At 39.4% G+C, this 21385-nt stretch overlaps 2 protein-coding genes across 4 annotated transcripts in view; both read left to right on the top strand.

The window, feature by feature from the left end:
- The window catches only part of ITGB6 (integrin subunit beta 6), a 28834-nt gene extending 24297 nt beyond the window's left edge, over positions 1–4537 (top strand). For all 3 annotated transcript variants that reach the window (XM_058809240.1, XM_058809242.1, XM_058809241.1), the window contains 3 exons: positions 1185–1304; positions 2865–3031; positions 4308–4537. In XM_058809240.1, coding sequence (XP_058665223.1) covers positions 1185–1304; positions 2865–3031; positions 4308–4409 — 389 coding nt within the window. In that variant the 3' untranslated portion in view covers positions 4410–4537. The remainder of the gene's footprint in view (positions 1–1184; positions 1305–2864; positions 3032–4307) is intronic.
- Positions 4538–12647: 8110 nt separating this feature from the next.
- The window catches only part of PLA2R1 (phospholipase A2 receptor 1), a 35743-nt gene continuing 27005 nt past the window's right edge, over positions 12648–21385 (top strand). Inside the window, exons 1-5 of the mRNA XM_058809189.1 lie at positions 12648–12814; positions 15809–16192; positions 18394–18561; positions 19664–19837; positions 20981–21094. Of these exons, the coding sequence (XP_058665172.1) occupies positions 12697–12814; positions 15809–16192; positions 18394–18561; positions 19664–19837; positions 20981–21094 (958 nt within the window). The 5' untranslated portion in view covers positions 12648–12696. The remainder of the gene's footprint in view (positions 12815–15808; positions 16193–18393; positions 18562–19663; positions 19838–20980; positions 21095–21385) is intronic.

Consider the following 21385-nt stretch of genomic DNA (forward strand, 5'->3'; position numbering starts at 1 on the left):
TTAAAGTTTGAGGACTTTAAGATTTTTAGCACAATTGCTTATGAAATTTCATTAAGAGTTTTGAATGGGTAGAAAATAATGGTCATGACAATCATTTTAAAGAAATATTTGAGAAGCCTACTCTTTTTCTTTCTTCTAAAAATAAATCCTATGAAGTTTGACTAAAATGAATTGAAAAGCATACCTAGATTTCCAGTGACATCTCAAATCATGGACTATATGAAAACATAAACATTCAGCCCCAGAGGTATTATTGTACACAGGTACAAAGTATTTTTTCCTCTGTAAAATATTATAGTTTCACTCCAAATGATGACATTTCCAGCTCTGCACTTGTACTCTCACTTTCTGATTGCTTATTTGCTTTATATTGTCCCTCAAAGTCAGCTTCCTTCTGTCTCTCTTCCCTTTGAATGAATTTTTCTCAGCTCCTCAGTTAGGAATAATCTGGAAGGAAAAAATGGGTTAAATTTTTCTGCAATCAACAGTAAGTGGAGGGATGAATAAATGGGGTCAGACTGTCATCTCAGGTCACTTTATCTGCTTCATCCAGAATCCCGTTACAAAATCTCAGATTGGCAGTGTTCTGTTATTAATCTTTATTATCCTGTTATTAATCTTTATTTACTGTTACTCTTGTAGCAGTACTGGACACACAGTGACCTTTGAGGGGCCTATTGTGTAGGAAATGAATGGCAGCCCTTTTAACAGCACCCACAGCTGCTTGATGTATGTATATCTACTGCTGAAACATGATCTACAGGTGGCAGGAGTAGCTGGAAAGGAAAGGAACATACTTTGTTCCACTGGTTACTTTGTTCCATAATTTGAGGCTATTACATTTCCTAGACATCTGCCAGTTAAGAGTTTTGGGAGCACTTCCAATTCATTGAAATTCACAGTACACTAAAGTAACAAGGTGCACTAGATGGTCAGTGTAGATTGACAACATCTGGATCAGTTCTTTGGAAATATAAGTGAAAAAATCAGAAACTAAACAAAATTGAGGTTGGAAGAAAAGACATTAAATTTAGTAGAAATTCTGACAGTATTTTTGCTTTTGTCTTTCACTCTTTACCATCTGCAGATAAGACTGTGACAAACACAATGCCAGCAGTCTCTCTGGTTATTAAAGGTTAAATTTCATTTGATCTGATGAATTACTTTTTTCCTTCCCTCTGCAGATTATTCAGAGGATAAATCCATTTCCTGCTCTTTGCAGGGGGAAAATGAGTGTATAACCACATTTCTACTGGCTGTGGATGAACAGGGAAGGACAGTCATTCACAACATAGAACAGAAAGGTAAGCAGTGAATATTAGTTTTTTGTAGGTGAAATCTGATTTAAAACCACAGACAAAGTTAGCAATCTAGAAGCAGAGCTCTTTAAAGCAGCACATCTCCTCCTTGTGTTTGTAGCTCTTCTCTGCCCAGCCAAAGATCTCCTCAAGTACTTATTTAATGCAATAGTGACATAAATAATTGGCCTTTCATGAAAAATGGCCAGAATGATCCTTGGGCTGTAAGAATAAGTTAATTTTTCAGCAACTTGTGCAGTTCCAAGAGGATGATACCAAACATCATTTGCATTATGTGATAAAACTATAAATGACTTTGAAATTAGATACACAACGGTGCTTGTGACAAAGGTAGTACTGAAGTAGCACACCTCTTAAACTACATCCCTAAATCCCTAAGATTCAAGTATTTAATGTAAGATTTTATCTTTACTAAATAATTTATTATGTATTTTAAGTAGATTTGCCAAAAAAAAAGAAGATAAGAAGAAATATGAAATATCTTCTTTTCACTTTTTCACTGACCTCAGTGAGTTCATTGACCTCTGTGTAATGGCCCACCCACAGCACTACAATAACCAGTTTCACTGTCATCTGCTGTTCTGCTCCTGGACCATAAAATGTGAACTGGGATGAGACCTCAAGAAATTCTCTAGAAATGCAATTTCATTCATGGAACTGAAGTCAATATGGCACCAGTAGCCAGAACACCAGCCCAGGGCTCAAAACAGAGCCTCTCAGAATTAGTTAACTGAGGCCATCAAGCAAAACCAGAATGGGAAATGCAATCATGTAAGACACGCCAGACTGAAATGAATTTTTTAATGTTCTGAAACCATGGTTCAGAAGAAAATTTTGTAAAATGGTAGTGTTCAGTAACTTTCATAGACAGTACTTTTTAATATTAAAATAATCAAACTTCTTTGGGTTTTGGTGAAGCAAAAATTTCAGTTTTAAGTCTGATCTCTGAAATATTGTAAAATTTATTGCAGAACTTGAAATGCAAAATTCCTTCCAAGTGCACAGTCCAACATTTTCAACAAAAGTGAAGGAATTTTTTTCCTCATTGTTTTCATGAGAGAAATGCAGTTTCCTCTATTTTATCAATATCTTTGGTCACTTTACCCTGACATAGATCTCGCTAGAATCTTTTCTTCTGCAACCCACTGAATATCAGTTAATTGAAATAGATCTCCAGCCATAACATTGTAAAATTCATAATTTTGTAAACTCAGCCCTGTTTTTTTATAATTATATTGAAACAGATCTGAAATCAATTTTCTGACTTTTCAGAATCTGTGTCTGTATCCAGCAGTTGCTAATTGTCATGGTAAAAGAGCAGTGGAATAAGTTAACAAATAATTTTAAAACATTTTAATGCAATATTTTTCAGCTGGTTTCACAAACCCTTTAGGAATCTAGCAGAAGAAAAATAGCATGAACTTGAAGAAAAAAGTGTGCCCAGCTTATGGCAGATGAGAATCTCAGCACATCTCTTGACTGTTTTTAATTGCCTAAAATTTATTGATTGGTTATCCACAGTCATAACTGGTTTTGTTTCCACAGATTGTGCACAGCATCCAAATATCCCAATGATAGTGGTGGGTGTCACCCTTGCTGTCCTTCTCATTGGCATTGTTTTACTTTGCATATGGAAATTACTGGTGTCACTTCAAGACCGAAAAGAGGTGGCCAAGTTTGAAGCAGAAAAATCAAAAGTTAAATGGCAAACGGTATGTGAAATACATTGACTTTATACAAGGTTCTTTAGTTTGGGTTACATGATGCACAGCTGCCTTTAAAATTCTGGATCTTGATTTGTTCTTTTAAATGGATAGGTTTTGCTGGTAGGTTTTTGACACATTTACTACTCTATAAAGTAAAATTACAATTCTTTAATAGATGAAAATAATCTAGTGTTTCATCTCCTAGTTTAATTTCTTCCACATGTAAGAATGTGTAGACAACTGGTTTTTTATGAATAGTTTTTAATTAGTAGCCAGTCTTCCATTAATCCTAACAATGCTATTGTCTGCCTGTATGATTATCCAAGGTGTAGCCCTCTGCCTGTTTAGAGCTATTTAGGAAAGGGAGGTTGTTCTTGGCCTCTGTCATGATCCAAGCTCACTCCCACCAAGCAGAAGTGAATGGAACTGTCCAAAATGCAGGGGAAAGGACAGAGAAATCCAGGCCTTTTTTCCTATCTATAGCTCTGGGCACCCAATATAAGCTTGCACCACATGTTCCCTTTTCTTCTTTCTTTTCTGCCCTTGACTTTCTTGCTCTTTTGCAAAAGCTTTAAGGCTTCTGAGGATCTTTTCAAGAAAAGCATGCTGAGTAAGCAGAAAATGTGCTCACACAGCTCCACTCTCCTACAAAGTCCTGCGATTGCAACTTTTTCCAAGAATGGGCACTGTCAGCCCTTCAGTTTTGACCTGGGAAAAATCACTAACTTACAGGCAAGGCCACCTGAGAATGTTTTCTTTATCCTTCAGGAAAGCTAGGTATGGTAAGATGGAAGGGAAGGATACAGTTGATAGAAGCATTTAATTTTCTTTTCTATCACAAGAGCAAGGGATAGGAAGTGATTGATGAGAGGCCAGGACGGAAAGCTCAGGTGAGACTTTCCCTTCTCCCAGCATATAGTAGGTACTGTATGTGACAAGAGCACCATGACAAGTCACACCTAACTGCTGAGAAACTCTGTGGTTTTTTAAATGTCTAATTGACAGATTTCATACACAAATTTTATCAGACACAATTGATGAGGTATTGTTTGATGATGTGCATTACTTTAATCTGGGAGGCTGATGTGAAGGGAAGCATGTTCCTGAGCCCAGGCTGGTTTGTGCTGCCTGAATTCAGATCAGTCTGGATTTCAGTGGCTTGGAACACAAGTGAGCTACCAAAGTCCTCAAAGATCCATTACTTCTATACAAACATTGTGTGACTCCCATTTAAACTGTTTTTGTTTGGGCTGTTTGTTTGTTTTTGTTTTGTGTTTTTTAGGAAACAAATCCACTGTACAGAGGCTCAACAACCACTTTTAAAAATGTGACTTACAAGAACCAAGATATGCATAAAAGACCCATGGCTGCAGGCTTCTATTAGCACCTCCAACACTACAAACTTAAGTTTTACTGGCAGGAAATCTAAATCTAAACTTGTTTCTTCTCAGCTGATTATGTGATATTTGTTTACAAGTTGCAGTGATATAACCATTCTGTTAGAGAATATATATCTTGTGTTGGGACAAATAAAGATAACATATTAGTAGTAAGGGTTAGTAGAAGTATTTTTTTAAATGACCCTTTATTGTTACAGCCACATCTTTAAAAAATGGCCTAAAAATAGTTTTAATTTTGTCTTTAATATTGAGGATTCTAAATTATCATCTAAGCTTATTTTTTGTTAAATTAGATATATACAGTGAACTTCATAATTCTTTGTTCATACACACGATCTCATAAATTAGTGTTTAGGAATGTATTTGCACCTGTCTTTGTGGGTGCAAAAATTTTGTGGGCTGATTTAAATTTAGAAAAAATTTTGGTTTTTTTCATGAATGCAGTTTAAACTACTGAGGATTGAGCTTTCTCATTTCACCTGTGTGACTGAATAGTTTCTCGCTGGAAAAAAAAGTAGTGATATTGCCTGTCTTCTGTAAATGTAAGTTACACAGAAACATTTCTTCTCTAATTCTTCTTTCTTGTCCTGTTTCTCTCTTTCTCTTCCTTGTTGCTCTTTGATGTTCTTTAAGGACCTAGGCCCTGGGATTATCTCAGAGAAAGTTAAATCAAGCCAATCAAGCCTTATTCACCTGCAGTTGTTTTCTGCTCCAGACACAGACTGATTTTTTCCTATTTATTTAAATCTAGTAAAAAGAATACAGAGAAAAAGGTAAATATTTGTAAATTAGAGACCCCAGTAGACACACTTTTAAACCAGAGGATTAGCAGAACTCCATTTCACCATTTACATCCTGTAAATGATTTGGGTGCTCACAATACACCTCACATGCTGGGCCCTCACACAAAGTGGCTTAGGAGCCCTTTTCATGCAGAAATGTTCACACAAAAGATTTATTACCACACACAAAGACACTACTTTTTTGTTGATATGTCTATAGTTGTGAGGTTCTTTCAATGCCCAACAGCCAAACTGCTTATTCTTGTGCATAATAACATATTCAGTACTTTTGGGCTGAGTTGTTTGGTTTTAGATTTGGCTTGGTTTTTTTCCCCTCAAACTAAACAACAAAAAGATCTATGGATTTCTCTTAATATTCATTTCCATTATGTTAATGAGGAATTTTAAATCTCCATTTTAGCTAATAACAAATGAATTGCAATTTTTAATTGTTATCTGTTAGCATGCATAGCACTGGATAAAGAAAGTATAAAAGCAACTAACATGCTGGCTAAGAAAAATTACAACATTGGAGTACTTTAAGGTAACAATAATGAACTTTATTTTTTAATATCACATTTCAGCTGCATTTTTTTTTTTGCTCTGAAACCGATGGTCAAAATGTGCATATGAAGGTAATTAGAAATTAAGACTTAGAAATCAAAGGTACTTTGGCACTGTTATAAATGGTCACGTACATTCCCTAAGGTAAATAGGGAGTTTGATCTGAAAAAGTATTGATCTGAAAAAGTTGATGTCCATTTTGTTATAAATATTGACCAAATCTGTGCAACTTCAGTCTCCATATCCTTCACAATTTCTGGAATTGAGACTGGTATATTAGCTAGCTCTGACCCATGCCTGTTTTAGGGCCTGATCCAAAGCCTACTGGAGTCAATGGCTACAGATGTGGATCTAGTTTCAGTGAAACTATTAGTTTTGGTTTACAAAGATTGTTTTGTTTAAACAAACTGGTTAATACTGTCTAATAGTGAATTAGAACCTATATGCATATATCTGCACAAAAAGAAATAGTATCAGATGCCTTTGGAAAGAAGGTGATGCTAGAACCACCAAAATTACAGCATTGTGATGGAAATGATGGCTGTGATTAAACTGGAACAGATTCACCTCTGTGTTCTGGTATTCCTGCATATCTCACAGTGGAAACTGCACAGATAAAGGCTCACATCTGTGGCCCTTCCAGCCACTGGACTCCCACAGATGTCAGTTCAAGTTACATGTGGGACCAAATCCTGTTTTCCTGGCACATGGGTAAACTCATGGCATGCAAAGCTGGCCCCTGAATCTGCTCAGATTCCACTTGGGTGAGGGTTGCCTAAGGGACTAGGGAAATCTGGATTTTACCCATGTAGGTTATCTGTTACTCTTTTATTTCTCATGTAGAAATATCAAATCATAAACTTTCTCTGAAAGAAATTAAAATTTTTTATTACTTTTCAAGTAATAAAAATCTATACTGTTTATTAAATGCCTTTTAAATTCTGTTTCTGAGATCTGATTTTGCTGCTCGCTTTTAGGGCTGAAAGCCTTTCTCCTGTAGGCTGCCCATTTCAATATTCCAACACATCTCAGCCTTCAAAAATTAATAACAAAGTGGTCTTTGCATTTCATATCAAACACTTGGTGCTCTACATTCGCTGTTCCTACAGAAGATCTAATTTCACAAACCTTCTCACCCTCTTCCCATCACTTGTGTCGTCTGATCATCATCAGAGATCTAATTTGTTATGTTTACAGTCCAATTGCTCCTCCTAACAATCTCTCTCCAAACTATCAAAGATGTGCAGGAGCCAGGCAGGATGATTTGCAGTTTCCCTGCTGTGACTGACAGTACTATAAATTTTCTGTGCACCTTCCAAATTGTCAGGATGGAAATCACTCAAACAATTAAGAATTCATCAGAAGAGAGAAAATAGAAGGACTTGGTGAGGAAGGTTTCTATTATTGAGAGACATCAACTCAACTCATACCTATGAGCCATCTTTTAACAGCATTAATCTAGATCATAAATTTTGACTAAACTCCCAGATTTCAAGAACTTTGAAGATCTCACTTGGCATTGACCCTAGAAACAAGCATGGTATTCATCCCTTATTTTGAACTATATAATTTTCATCTTGTAGAATTTTTATCAAAGTTCATATTTTTCTCTTTTTAATTTATTTTCCTGTATCAAGCTATAAGTGAGTTTGTGTGTGGTAAGTGGGATGAAAAAGTCTTTCTGCTGTTTTCACAAACACTGTTTTGACCTGAGGCTGGACCTTGAGATTGGCCAAAACATTTTTTAATAGTAATACTTCTATTCACTAATGAATTTAATTGAATAAAAGAATAATAATCAGCAATTTTATCATGTTTGTATATCTCATACACCGTATAGAATAGTAATTTCAGTAATGTATGTTAAATGGATAATTTTTCATTTGATTAATAAAAGGTGCATGATAATTTGTATTATAAATATCCAGATTGCATTCAAGTTTGTTTTGTAATGTGGGTAATGAGCCTGGGATACAAGACTTGGGTGTCAAGTGCAATATTCTTCATGCTTCATCTGCCTTTATCTAAAAGTTCAAGTTTGTTATGGAGTGTGTATAAGTTATTTGCCTCCAAAACTTATCACACTACATACAATCTAAAAATAAAAAGAGACAAATTTTAGCTTCATCTATTTGAAAGAAACCAGTAAATTATTCAATTTGTTTGTGTAAAAAGGAGTTATTTGACCTTGAATAAAGACTGTAAAATTGAATCGTTTTATAATAAGGTGGGGGGTTTTTTGTTCATTCTTCATTTTCCATTTTAGCCCATGTTGTTATCACTGTTTTCACATGTTTTCACAAATCTTAGCAAATTTTTCATGCTTTGGTATACCTTAGGAATTCTTTTCCTCCCCACTTCAAAAGACAGGATATGAAATTTAATGTCTAGATTTTTTTCATTTGGGATCCTTTTACTTTTCAAGGAAATTACTTAATGGATGAATGTTGCAAGCAGCCTATTTCTGGAACACTGATTGATGACATATGTCATTTTTTCTTTCTTTAGAACTAGATGATCTTTAAGTTCTCTTCCAGCTCAAACCATTCTATGATTCTTTTGTACAGATTTCTAAATAGCACAAGTTACTTAAATATAAAGATCTACCCATTATGTCAGGGTAACAGCAGCAATATCTTTTTGGAAATACACAGCAAAGTGCATATTTTCTTTTTAGCCCTTTCCTGAACGCTGGTTCATAAATCCTCTGGTATGAGACTGACTCTATGTCTGATTTACCAGAAAGCAAAATAATGAAGATAACAAAAAAATCTGTCTACTAATTTGTATTGAATACAAAGTAAGGTATTAACACAAGGATTATTTCACCTGAGAAGAAATTGGTTAATGAAAGAGGCAAAGTAAATTTCCTTGGATTTCCCCATGCATATACTCTCTAATGAACACAGTAAGTATTTTATATTATCTGTGGGATTTTAGAGTCTAATTTTGGAGCATGTAAGCATGGCTGAGAAAACATGATCAGCTCTTGTGGGAAGGAGTGTACAAGGTGCAAAGGCACACCCTCTCCCAACCTGTGAAATCATGTCAGCACTGAGCAAACATTATGTCCTAGAATTTCTGAAAGCATATATATTTGTTCCAAGTGTTACACCCAGTCAAGATTTTTTCCAACTAGACTGATAGTACTTCGTTAGTGGTGGTCTGTTCTTCCTGAGTTGTTCAGAGTCTTCTAGTAAATCTAGAGTGTAATATTAATAGCTTTATTTTGGGAACACATTAGGCATTCTTTTGTTGGCAAATCTTTGCAAAAACTGCTTAGTTATTCTGTTGATTTCACAGCAACAGTACTAAAAAGAATGTCAAAAAATGACTGTGTTACATTGAAGGATGAATGGCACAGCAGGTATAGTTTTGCCAAGGATCTCAAATGGAAAGGATAAGGTGAAGAAAGGCTTTGAGAAACAAAGAGGGATAGGACAGAGGCAGCTCTGGCCCCATTAACCATTTATGTTTTATTGCAAGTATTTAAATAATGGATTTTTTCCCTTCATGACATATCAAACGAACTACATGAATATCTGCCTGCTATTGAATTTGATATAACTGCCAGTCAACAGCCAGTCTGACATGCTAGATTTATAGTAAAAGTAAAATTTCTATCTATTACTAAATCATATACTATAACAATCTATTGCAGACCTGTGCCAAGTGAGCATTTACTGGGGAAAGAGGGATGGAGGGCTTGGAGAGGTAAGAGTTCACCTAGGGATGGCTCTTGTGGCACAGTAAGAGTCACATAGGCAGTAACTCTTTCCATTTCATGCCTGTGAAAGAGCTGCTGCTATTTAGCAGAATTTAGAAGCAAAAACTCATAGTAATGCTCTTGTCACCCTTTAAAGGAGTTTTTCACTTTAAAAAAATAAGTTTCTAGCCTAAAGCTAACTGGCTAACAAATAAAACTAAAAAGTCACATTTAGGGGAAAAAAACCCACATTCTGACTAATGAACATAAAACTGGCAATTTACAGCTGGGGATTTGACTTGACCTGAAACTGGCCAGTACAGGCTGTTCTGTAAGGTTGTGTTAACCAAGGTGAGCTGACAGGGACAGAAACTGCAGAGCCTGGTGTCCGCAGCAATTACCTGGGAGCATGAGAGACTGGAGTGGTGTGACAGAAACACACAGGTGGGGCTGCAGAAAGGAAAAAGGGTGTCACTGCTCATGGTTGGGATGTGTCAGAGGAGGTAGGGAAGGTGGGAGCAGTGCCTGTAGTGACTATATCCAGATGAAACATGACTGGAAGAGCTGATAAAGGAGAGTAGTTTTGTCTCTGGGGTAAAAAATAAAACTTAGAAGGGAAAGGGAAGGTGAATGTGCTGCTTCACCTAGGGTTAGAGTTATACCTAGGGTTAGGGTTCAGAAAGCCACAAAGCCCAGAGCTCCAAGCACACTGCAGCTACAAAAGGCATGCCAAGGGGAACACAGAACTGCCAGAACATGGGTCATTCCACAGCTCTCTGCCTAGCACCAGCCTCAGCCCAAGGCTGCTGGGGAGTGGATTCAGGATGCCTAGGAACTGTAATTTTTCAGATCCAAACAGGATGTTGGACAGTGCCTCCAAAAAAGACGGAATTACGGCTCACTGGGCACTCCTAATGCAAGGAATTTTGGGCCTTCTTTTTCTTCCTATGTGTTCTCTGGTTTGGTATTCCCACTCTGGCTGATTGGGGAAAAAATGAGACCTGTCTTCAGACTCCAGATTATGAGCAGAAATTACCCTGTAAGGAGGTGCTGAACCCATGACACACTGGATCTGTGTGTGTGCCGTGCAAAAGCAATGGGTTTGTAAGGAAGTTGAATTAGTGTGAATTTAATGATGCCCTTTGTTTGTGGATGCAGGTCATGAACATGCACTGGATTAATATCTTTGTACAGGTCTCACACAGAAGGTGAGGTCTAAGAAAAGATAGGGGAAGGAATTAACATTTGTGGAGAGTACATAAATAGCAAAGGCAGATCAGCTCAAACAAGTGTATATGTGTATATATATATATATATATATATATATGTATGCACCATAAGGAAGAGAACAGGCCGTTAACAAAGAAATGAAGAAAAAATATTTACAGAAAGTGGGTTCCAGACAGAAAATAAAATAAAGAAGCCAAATCAATACAGCAAATGCCTTAAAGAAGACAGACAAAGCTTCAAACCTGAACACCCCCATCCCCAAAAACTGGAAAATTATATCATTTAATGAGCAAGGTATTATTAACTGCCATGGAGTTTACTTCAGAAAATGTTGCCAGTCATGTTGGTTCTACAAGCCATTATTCCAGCCAAGAATTCTTATTATTTTAAATTAATAAGTATATCTTAGCTATAAATAGCCAGGTCAGTATGCACTAGAAAGGATTTACCAGTTTGGTGAGAACAAAATAGATTGAGGGCAGTAAAAAACTGTTTAGTCAAAGAGAAAGAAGTCAATACCAAGTAAAAATAGCAAGGAAAACCAGTCAGAATTAATTAAGTTGCTAATTTGCATTTAGCAAAATATTTACGAAAATACTTTGATAAGATAATTATTAGGAATACATAATGAGAATGTGATTACTTTGATCTTGCTGAAATCAGCAGAAAAATCCAGTTGTGCTCCTTCTTGCAGCAGCCTCATTTTTGCTCTGTGGCACTATTATTTTTAACTGCTCTATCATGAACAGAGCTGAATTTCTCAGTGTGACCCAGCAAGAGAGCCCTTTTCTGGAGCTCAGTACTCAAAGCAGCGGCCTAACAGTTCTGAAGAGATCTAGACAGGTCTGACTGGCCAGATTTTCATAAAGGGCTCATTACTAAGCTTCTCTCCCAGAATCTGAAAATTTCAGAAGGCTACAGCTTTCCTGAGAAGAGGGACACCACAGGCCCCTGAGAGTTACAGCCCTTCTGCCCTGCAAAGTCAGATCACTCGAAACCAGCTTCTGCAGCAGTATTTCCTGCTGTTTGCTCTGTCAGACACTTTTATCATTTGTTAAATGGGGAGAAACTCCTCCACTTATCTACTTATTTCTGTGTTTATTTTCTCTTGCTTCTCAAGTGCTTCTTCTACCAACCAACAGAAAGAAGGTTCCCCAAGCCCAGAGGCTTCTCTTTTCCATCCTTCTATTATGATTGAATTAGACATGGGGGAGCACTCTCAATTCCAGCACTGCATTTATTTTTTTACACTTATGTACATGTTTATATACTTACTTGTCTGCTATGCATAAAGAAGACACCAGAATCATGCTTTTCGCAGATTAAAAACAAACAGTCCCGTGGATTCCCCTAAAGTTACTCTATTTTTATCCAAGAGATTCTGCTTTTGACTCTGCAAGACTGAAACTCAGCCCAAGGGGGGCAACTCTTGCAAATATTCTGAACACAGAGATGAACAAAATGGAAGATGGCAATTCTTTTTCCCCAAGCCCAAACATAAAATGACTTCGAGGTCAAAGCTGACCTAGCAAAAAACACAAGTCTCCAAGTGGGGTCTGGGACAGCTCAGGTACAGAACAGCGAACCTGGGAGCACAGAGTGTGCTGACGGTGGCCTCCCACCGCCAATGTCTCTATGTGTTTTCCAGTTCTTTTTAAGATAAAAGTACTTGGGGTACAGGCAAAAGAAAGTAGGTGTTTTCAGATGGAAAATAATGTCATTACGGAGTATTTTGCCCATGTGAATCCACAGTTTTGGATTCACATGGCAGTAGGCAGCCGGCCCGAGCTGCACTTCCCGTAATGACCTTCCCCGCAGCCCTCCCGGAGCCTCTCGGGGGGAGCCCGCGGGCCGCCCCCGGGGCAGCCCCTCCTTCTCCGCCGGGGTGGGATCGCCGCTCTGCCCTCCCCGGGGCCGGGCCGCCCGCTCCGCTCCCGGGGCCGAGCGGCGCGGAGCGGGGCAGCCGCGGGCGGGCGCAGCGCCGGGGCGATGCCGGCGGCGCGGCTGCGGCTCCTGGCCGGGTGCCTCCTCCTCCTGCTGCTGCTGCTGCTGCTGGGCGGCCGCGGCGCCGCCGCCCTCGGCCGGGACGCGGTGCCTTCCCTGCGGAGTGAGTGACGCCTCGGGTGGCCCGGGGGTGGGGAGCGGAGCGGAGCGGCGGGCGGGGGCCCCGGGCACAGCCCCGAGTCCCGAGCGTTCCGAGCCTGCTGCCGTGCGGGTCCGCCGGGCTCCGCCGAGCCCCGGCGGCTCCGAGCGCTCCGGGACGAAGGGCCGAGGGCTGCCCTGCTGGCTCTGCTTCGCGCCCTCACTGCTCCTTATTCCGCTGCCCATTGCGGTCCTCCATGCGCCCGGAGAGAATAGCGATAGTTTTATCCTCATTTCCAATAAATCCCTGTCACTTCCTTTATTATCACATAAGCAATTCTCTCTGCTTTTTTTGGAGGGAAGGAAATGGGAGGTAAGGAGGAAGGAAATGAAGCTATCTTGTTCGCCTAGTTTTGTTACAGCCGTTTATTCCCGATTAGCTGTGTTGAGCCCGAGTAAACAGGAACTTAGAGGTGCTGGTCAGCAATTAGCTCTTCATCTGGGGCTAAACATCAGCTCCAGGCTTCTCTCTGGGAATACGTTTGTTGTCCCCTTGTCCTTGTGTGGAGGGGCGTGGATGTAGAGAAGTGGATCTGTTCTAAAGACTTCTCTTCACCCATTCAGTTTCTAAAGCATAGATTATCTCCTTTCCTCTTGGAGTCCTGGGGCCGCAGCGCTCCGTTGCAGCTCTTCAGCTGCAGGACTTTGGGCACAGACCTCTCCCTGACACCAGGAGCTTTGTAACAGAACCCATCTGTGTGAGCAGCTGTGAAATGAATGGTGTAGCCTTGCAAGCTCAGGAGAGGTGAGCCTGGAGGCATTCCCAGGCTTGATGTCGCTCCAGTTGTCTCATTGCCCCTCGTAGAGCTGAGCTGGAGCTCGTGGAGCTGTCACTGAGCCTGCCATCTCTCATGTCTTACTTCTGCAGTGAGCTGGCTGTTTCCTGGCAGTCTTCAGGCGAGCAAGCTCAGCTCTCTTGCCAATTGCATTTTTTATGTGGGGAATGGAAACCACATTTGGAAGGGGGCTCAAGAATTATGGTCTGGCTGTTCTTGGCACAAGTTGCCCCAGAATGAAAAAGGGACGTTATTCACAGAAATCATCCAGATGGGTTATTTGTGTACACTGGGAAAGAACTTTATCTTTTCTCAGCAGTTACTGCCACTCTTAAGGGCCTTACAGATAAAGGCTTTCAAAGGTTGAGAATCCTTCACCTCTGGGTTGTGGTCTTGCTCCCCTCACCCCAGGAAGGTGCTGTTTGGGAGATGCTGCATGCTGTGGAAATAGATAAACTTCCTCAAACTCACAATATACATGTGGATCCCAGTATCCTGGTGAATTAATCTCATTAATCAGAGTTTACTAGTGCTAACATCCCAGTTTTTAGTTACCTAGCAAATTGACAGTGTATTTTTTGGTCAGCAAAGATAAGACTGCTGTGGAAAAGACATACTCATAGTATGAGAGGCAGAAACTCTTTCTGGCCACATAAATAGAGACACCTGTGTTGCCCATGGAGGATTGGGTTGGATAAGAAGGGTGAAACCAGTACAAACTGCAAAACTTCACTGGTTTTCACCTGCTGCCAGTCAGAACAGCTTGCTCCAGCTCCATCAGACTGCCAGTTTCTATAGCCATGGGGGAAACAGCCACTGTTAGCAGTGCCACAATCTGCAGTGCCACCTCTTTGTAAGTCATAATGTGTTCTACGCAGAATCTGTAACCAAAAACCTCTCCATAATCCATATCCTCTCTGTTCTGCTTGTTGTATGCACATTATATTGTTGAGCTGATCTCCTGTGTGCTTGTTAGACAGCACTGTCACTGTGCTGCTTGAAACTTCTTCCTTTTTTAGGGCCACACCTAAGCTCTATGCTCTAAACTCAGACATAGCATCTGAGTGGTCCTCTGCATCTCATATTTCATTTGTGGGCTCTGTCAGTTTGAAGGGATTTTTTATTGTCATATTTAGTGCTTCAGTATGCTAGGTGTAGTGAAATACAGAAAGATGCAAGTATGCATGGCAGAAATTATTACTGTAAAATTTGAAGGCAAAATGGAGGTGCTGCTCAGGTTCTCAACACATAATCTCCTGAGGCATAAAATATCTCACATATAATGTGAACAGAACTTCTTGGGTTATTTACCACTGGATTTCTGAGTGAATCAAGTTGCTGAGCTGTTACAGGCTTACATTTTGCTGATTTCCAGTTCCTCAGCTGCCCTCTTCTTTTCAGTCTATATGATCAGTTCAACTTTTGCTCCCAAGACATTAAACAGCTGACTTTTTCACATACTTACAACATGATGTCACATATTTCAGTGAATTTCTATGTGATTCCAAAAAATCTGGGATGTCAGGCTAGCCCCACAACATCTGCTCTTGTGGAAGGTAGTCACAGATGGTTGAACAATATGTATCAAATGGCAAAGGCATACTTTAACCCTTGGCCACCAGTTCTAATGGCATAGAGAAATCCTGCTATTCCTGTGTCCTGTTGACAATGCAACTCATTTTCTTTCTTTCTCTGTAGTTGCAGAGTAAAGAATGAATATGGCAATGTCAGTCTTAAAATATTTAGCTTTTACTTTAATTGCATTCTCCCATCTACATTGGGAATTATTTTGCAGTGTACAGCATGACTTGTATTACTTAAACTTTTTCTCCATTGCTGTGTCCTTTACTCTGTCTTGGTGAGCAGTGGCTTTTTCTTTAAACATGACTGATGTTTTTGGGCACCTCTTGTTTTTGTTTGAGGTCATTTTTGGCTATCCAGCCTGAGAAGTATTATATGGTTTTATTTTTGTGAGCTTGCAAGTAGCCCACATGTTTTGAAAAATCAGCTGGCAGTAAAATTAGATCAGTACTCATTAGTTTTTTGGAGCGTCAGTTATTCTGATGGATATTTTCAGTTTTCTTCCTAAGTAGCTGCAATTAAAACATTTGTCTTTTAATAATATTTAATCAATTGCAGAATTCTACAGACTGAAAGTTTGTTGTGTTTTCTTCCCCTTGCAGATAAAGGAATATTTATGATCCAGAGTGAAAATTCCAGCTTGTGCATTAAAGTGGACAGAGCTGGCCTTGTTCTGGAGGACTGCAGTCAGCTCTCAGAAAAGATGTTATGGAAATGGGTGTCCAACCGTCATCTTTTCAACATAGGCAGCAGCACCTGTCTGGGGCTGAACATCAGCAAACCAGAGCAGCCACTAGCTATGCTTGAATGTGATTCAACTCAATACTCATTGTGGTGGAACTGTGATGGAAAAGAGTTAGTTGGTGTATCAGAGTTTAAATTAGCAGTTGAAAACAGTAAATATATTGTGGCCAAAAAAAAATCTACTTGTCAATGGAAACAGTATATGTCCTATGATGAAGATCTTTGTGAACATCCATTCCAAGGTAAGAATAAAACTTTGTTATAGAAATGTTAGATGGGAAAAGTTTTAGAAGTTCTGGGTTGCGGTTTGGGCCTCAAAGTTTGTGGGTTTTTTTATGTGCAGTGGTTGAGGTGAGCATACCACACAATTGATGTTCTTTTGTTAAATTGACCCCCACACCAACCAGTATCCTTCCAAATCAGGAAATGCTCATTTCAAACCACCTGTAAAATTAGAAGGGTTACTAAGGATCTGCTGTTGGCTGTGCTGCAGCTTCCCTTATCAGATTAACCCAAAGAGAGAAGAAAGGATTTGGAGTTTCTGTCACTGAAAATCCGTCTGTCTTTGCAGTGTGCATGGACCAGTGTCTGCCATGTTCTGCACCTGGACTCTGAACGTGTCAAACTTTGAAACAGAGAACAGAAGTTTGATAAATCCTGCTGTTCAGCTAGTGTGTAGCTGTTCAGCTGAGGTGTAAGAATGTACATCAAGATCCAGGTCTGCAGACCTGAACAGTTTTCTAGGTTTAAGGACTAAGATAAACCCACTGACTTCAAACAGGAACAGGCAGCCTGAACCTTCACCCCTTCCTCAGCATTTCTGTAAGAGGGAGAGGCCTGATGTTTGCACACTGTCTCAGACTGAAGTTGTTGATTTTCCCCACTTGAACTGGGTGTTTGGGTTCCAGATCTGGTCTTAGTGGTTTCCCCTGTAGATGTACCTCAGCCTCTGCTGTCACCAAACTTCTTCTTTGAGACCTGTGATAACTGGGAAGGTGCCCAACTTCTTTTTTAAAGCCTAATGGAATTCATACTTAAGACCAGACAGAAAAATATAAAAATCCATGAAAAGTCATACACATTTGCCATGTACACACAGTAACATGAAAGTAGACCTGGTTTAGCCCTAATACTGCAACATCTCAGATAGGTGAGGAGACGAGCAGCATTAGGCAGGTACTTCTAGCCTAGATTTACAATCAAAGTATTGAATTGTGTTGGTAAAATCTCTTTCAGGTTCTGTTTTCCACCTTCTACCACAACTCATGCACATGCAAAGGCAAGCCAGCCTGTTAGTCCACCAAGTAAGGGTGTCAGGGATAGCTACCTTCAAAATAAAAAAAAATTAAAATATTTGTAACTGTAGTAAGAGGTCTGTAGCAATTGAATTTGGTTTCTTGCCAGGACTGAGATAATCCCTCTGTAGCTGGCAGCATGGTAGCAGGCAGACAGAAAAGCAATCCTGATTTATTTTTTGACCTGTTCCTAGTATTTTCTGTTCATTCACATCAGAAGGAGATTTACAATGTGTAAACTGCTCTTTTGTATGTGCACAGCCAGCCATTAACTCTAGAAACCTCTAGGAACTTGGCAGTATGTATTGGTTCTGTAGTTGAAGGACTTTGGTCTTAAAGCTATCAGTGTGGAATATTTGATAAACAATTTCATTCAAAGTGTGGTTGTGGTTCTTTGACCTTTTTTAGAAGCTCTGAGATTTAGGAGACACTCACTGAGGTAAAGCTTTTACAGCTTTCAGTTGCACTGGATTCTCTCAATATTTTGGTCCTCAAAGTAGGAACAAACAATAGGAAAATATTTAAATATTTTGTAAGGCATTGATTGTGGAAACTAATGTGTGGAGCATCAGTTCTTTAGCTGTGTTATTATTCTCCACAGGATAAAAACTTATTTTAAAAATTCTATTTAATATTCCTTTGTCTTGCATGTTTCCTTGCCCAAAGAATGACAAAGAGAGTGGAACACACATTAGAAATCCACTTTATAAAGAGTAGGAGAAGCAGGGGAATAATGTTAAATTACTTGTATGTCATAGACTAATAAATAAGTAGAATTTGTCTCTGAGTGTGTACTGATTTAACTAATTGCTGTTTTATGTGGTTGTTCTGAAATATAGATACAGGCTTTGTGTTAATTGATCAGATTTTGGGGCTTGTGGTTTTGTTTGGGATTTTTTTTGTTAATGGAGTAAGTTACAGGAATGCGTCTCATGGTGACAAATTTCATAAATTATTATTTCTACATTTTATTTTCTGAAATTATGATGCTCACACTTGTAATGCTGTTACCAATTATAAATTAAAATTTAAAAGTCATTTTAGACATTTTATTTTTATCACTGCTGCTAAATACAGGAATAATGACATAAGGGGGCAAAAAGAATTGTTGTGGTCTGCATTCTTTGAATCTCTACTTTCTTTTCCAGAAACATACACCTTGCTTGGAAATTCTTTTGGTCTCCCATGCGTTTTCCCATTTAAATATAACAATAAGTGGTATTATGAGTGTACCAGAGATGGAAAGGAATCTGAGTGGTGTGCCACAACAACTCACTATGAACAAGATGAAAAATGGGGGTTTTGCCCAAATGCTGGTAAGATGTTGCTTGTCTTCTCTCTCCCCCCTCCATGAGTTTGTTCTTTATTAGTAATACTAGGACACAGTCTGGATTTGGATTACTTCCCTTCTGTTAGAAGGGAATGTCTTTTTAAAAAGCACAAAGGAATATCTTTAGAAAATCTGTTATAGTTTATTGTTTGACCTTTGAGACTCAAAGTCCTCATCACAACAACAAAACAAGCCGAAGGACCAGCAGAGGGATCAGGAGAAGGACCTCATTCTGTGCAGCCCACTGACCTTACCCTGCAGCCAAAGCCCTCTGTCCTAGTCATACACAGGCAGCTTATGTGGGACACTTTACCTAAGGGCTGCTCCTGCAAAGTCACCTGCTGCTTGGACTGCCCTGCATCTGGCACATTCCTTTTCTTCTGTGCACTACTTGGATTTGTCTTGGGCTAAAATACTAGAAAGCAATAGCTTTAAAACTGCTTGCTGTTAAAAGGATTTTGGATGTATAATCTTTGTGAACATTTGAGCTTATTGCATAAGTAAGCAAAATAGTGTCTTCTTTCAGTAGAAGTGGTTTGGAAAAGCCTTTCCTACTCAAGCTACATTTCAGATCTCTGTTCCAAAGCATCTTAAAAAAAGCTGTATATGTGTCTTTGCAGTGAGTACTTCTGGGAAGCTGTTAAAATAGATAGCATTTGTGTCCTTGCTTATCCTTTTTAATTAAAGGTCATTCTCTTGAGTACAAGGACCACCAGTACAAGGTGAGTGTTGCCACAAGTTGGGTGAGGTGTTCACCATTTGAATATTTCAATGTTCAGCTTTAGAAACAAATGATTAGCCAGAATAAATTAAAATGTAGCTGTGTTGGCTTCAAGAGAGTTGTGGAAATCACCACCAGCTGCAGATCAGCTCCTGAGTGTTTTATCAACCATTTGAAATTTGGAGCAACATTTTATTTCATTAGTGCCCTATTTCCCTATTTGTGTTAACTAAGTGACAGAAAAGGTGATCACAATTGTGCTTCCTTTGGGATTCTGCTGTCATTAATTAATTAAATTGTTCAAGGTGTTGTGTTTCTGATTGGTTTGGCATGATGGGCAGCTGGTGATAAATCTGTTTCTGAATAGAGAGGGGCTGTGACATCTTTTGGAAGAAGAATCCCAAGACACACACCTGCTACCAGTTCAACCTGGCATCCGTGCTGAGCTGGCCTGAGGCTCGGGCTGCCTGTCAGCTGCAAGGAGGGGACCTGCTCAGTGTCACCAACCCCGAGGAGCAGGACTACATAACTAACTTAAGCAGTGAGTAGACATTGCTCTGGGGACCTTGTAGGAAACCTGTAGTTAGATTTCCTCCTTACCTGTGCAAAGGGATAGCTTTGGAGCCTAATACCCTGAGTGATGTCTCTCCCATTGCTGCTTGTGGGGCTGTGTCATGTAACACACCTCAACACACCTCAGTAGAGCTGTTTGAAAGAGCAAGGATGAAGGTAAATCCCCACCTTAATAAACTGAGATGCAGAAGTGGTGATGTTACTTGAGGGTGTCATTTTCTCAATTCTCCCTCCCACAGAGATTCCCATTCATCCTGCAGCTGTGGTTAGGGAGTTTGTTTGTTTACTTTGGAGAATAATACATGGTTACCTTCTCTGCAGTCTACCTTGGTGTCCCTTTCTCCTGCTAAATTGTCCCTGTAAGCTGGACTTCAGTAAATGGGAATGATAGGAGCATTTCTACAGGCCTAAAATAAATGTCCTGGATGGAAAGAATGCCAGCTGTATAAATACATGTTACTCCTTCTCTGATAAGCAATTTGCTTTTCCCCTTGGAGCAAATGTCTCAAACAAATTGTGCAGAGCCTTCTGAAAGGAAGGATTTCATGAGTGTTTTAGTGTGAGTGGAGAAAAGCAAGTGGAGGAATGGGTGGTGGAGTTCTGATGCAAAGGTTGCCTCCGATTTTCATTGCTTCCCACTATTGCTGGTTTTCAATTGAAGGATATAAGCTAACAGGAAGTTTCAAAAATATTTCATTGGCTTTTTGATATGCCTGCAAGGCTGTAAAGGTTTCTGAAAGTTGTTTGATTTATGAAAAGCTGAAACAGGCTAGTGTTTATGTAAACAGGCTAGTGTTTATGTAGCTGCTTGTTCTAGATTTAACTTCTAAGGCCAGCAGCACCTCATGTAGGAAGGGTTTGCAGAATGAGTGGCTTGTGAAGTATTTCAGGTTTCAATTTTATTCCTTTTCATCTCTGTGTTGATTAACAGAGCAACTTACTATTTCTAAGGACAGGAAAAAAAGCCAACCAGCCTGAACTTTGTGGAGAATGCTTTGAAGTTTTGTTTTATTCCAATTGTAACAAGTCAGGACAGCAGGTCTATGCCTGTAGATATTTTAAAGCTTGGGGAAAGCATGCAGTATTACTTTGTTTATTTTTTCTGTTTCAGGGCAGTTAAATTCCACAGACATGATGCTGTGGATGGGCCTGAACCGCCTGGCTGAAGACGCTGGCTGGCAGTGGTCAGATGGAGCACCACTAATGTTTGTCAACTGGAGAGCAAGTACTTGATGTTCCTCTTGAATGTGTTATAGCAGCATAATTATATGCTCTCTATAACTGCAGCTTGATGCAGCACTGCTGTTCCCACAGCTATGTTTGAAAGTTGAATTAAGTGAATGAGTGCAGGTTATTTTTGTTAGATCTATTTATTCATGTTCACAAACTGAAAGCCTTTCTAAGGATATAACATCAAGTGAGATCTATCTCTTCAAAGCATTAATGGTCCAATCCTTTTGTACTTTCAAAGATGTTCCTTTGCTGCATATTTAAAAACCGTAGCTACTTACATGGA

This window comes from Ammospiza caudacuta, chromosome 8, assembly GCF_027887145.1.
Source record: "Ammospiza caudacuta isolate bAmmCau1 chromosome 8, bAmmCau1.pri, whole genome shotgun sequence".
NCBI classification, from domain to species: domain Eukaryota; kingdom Metazoa; phylum Chordata; class Aves; order Passeriformes; family Passerellidae; genus Ammospiza; species Ammospiza caudacuta.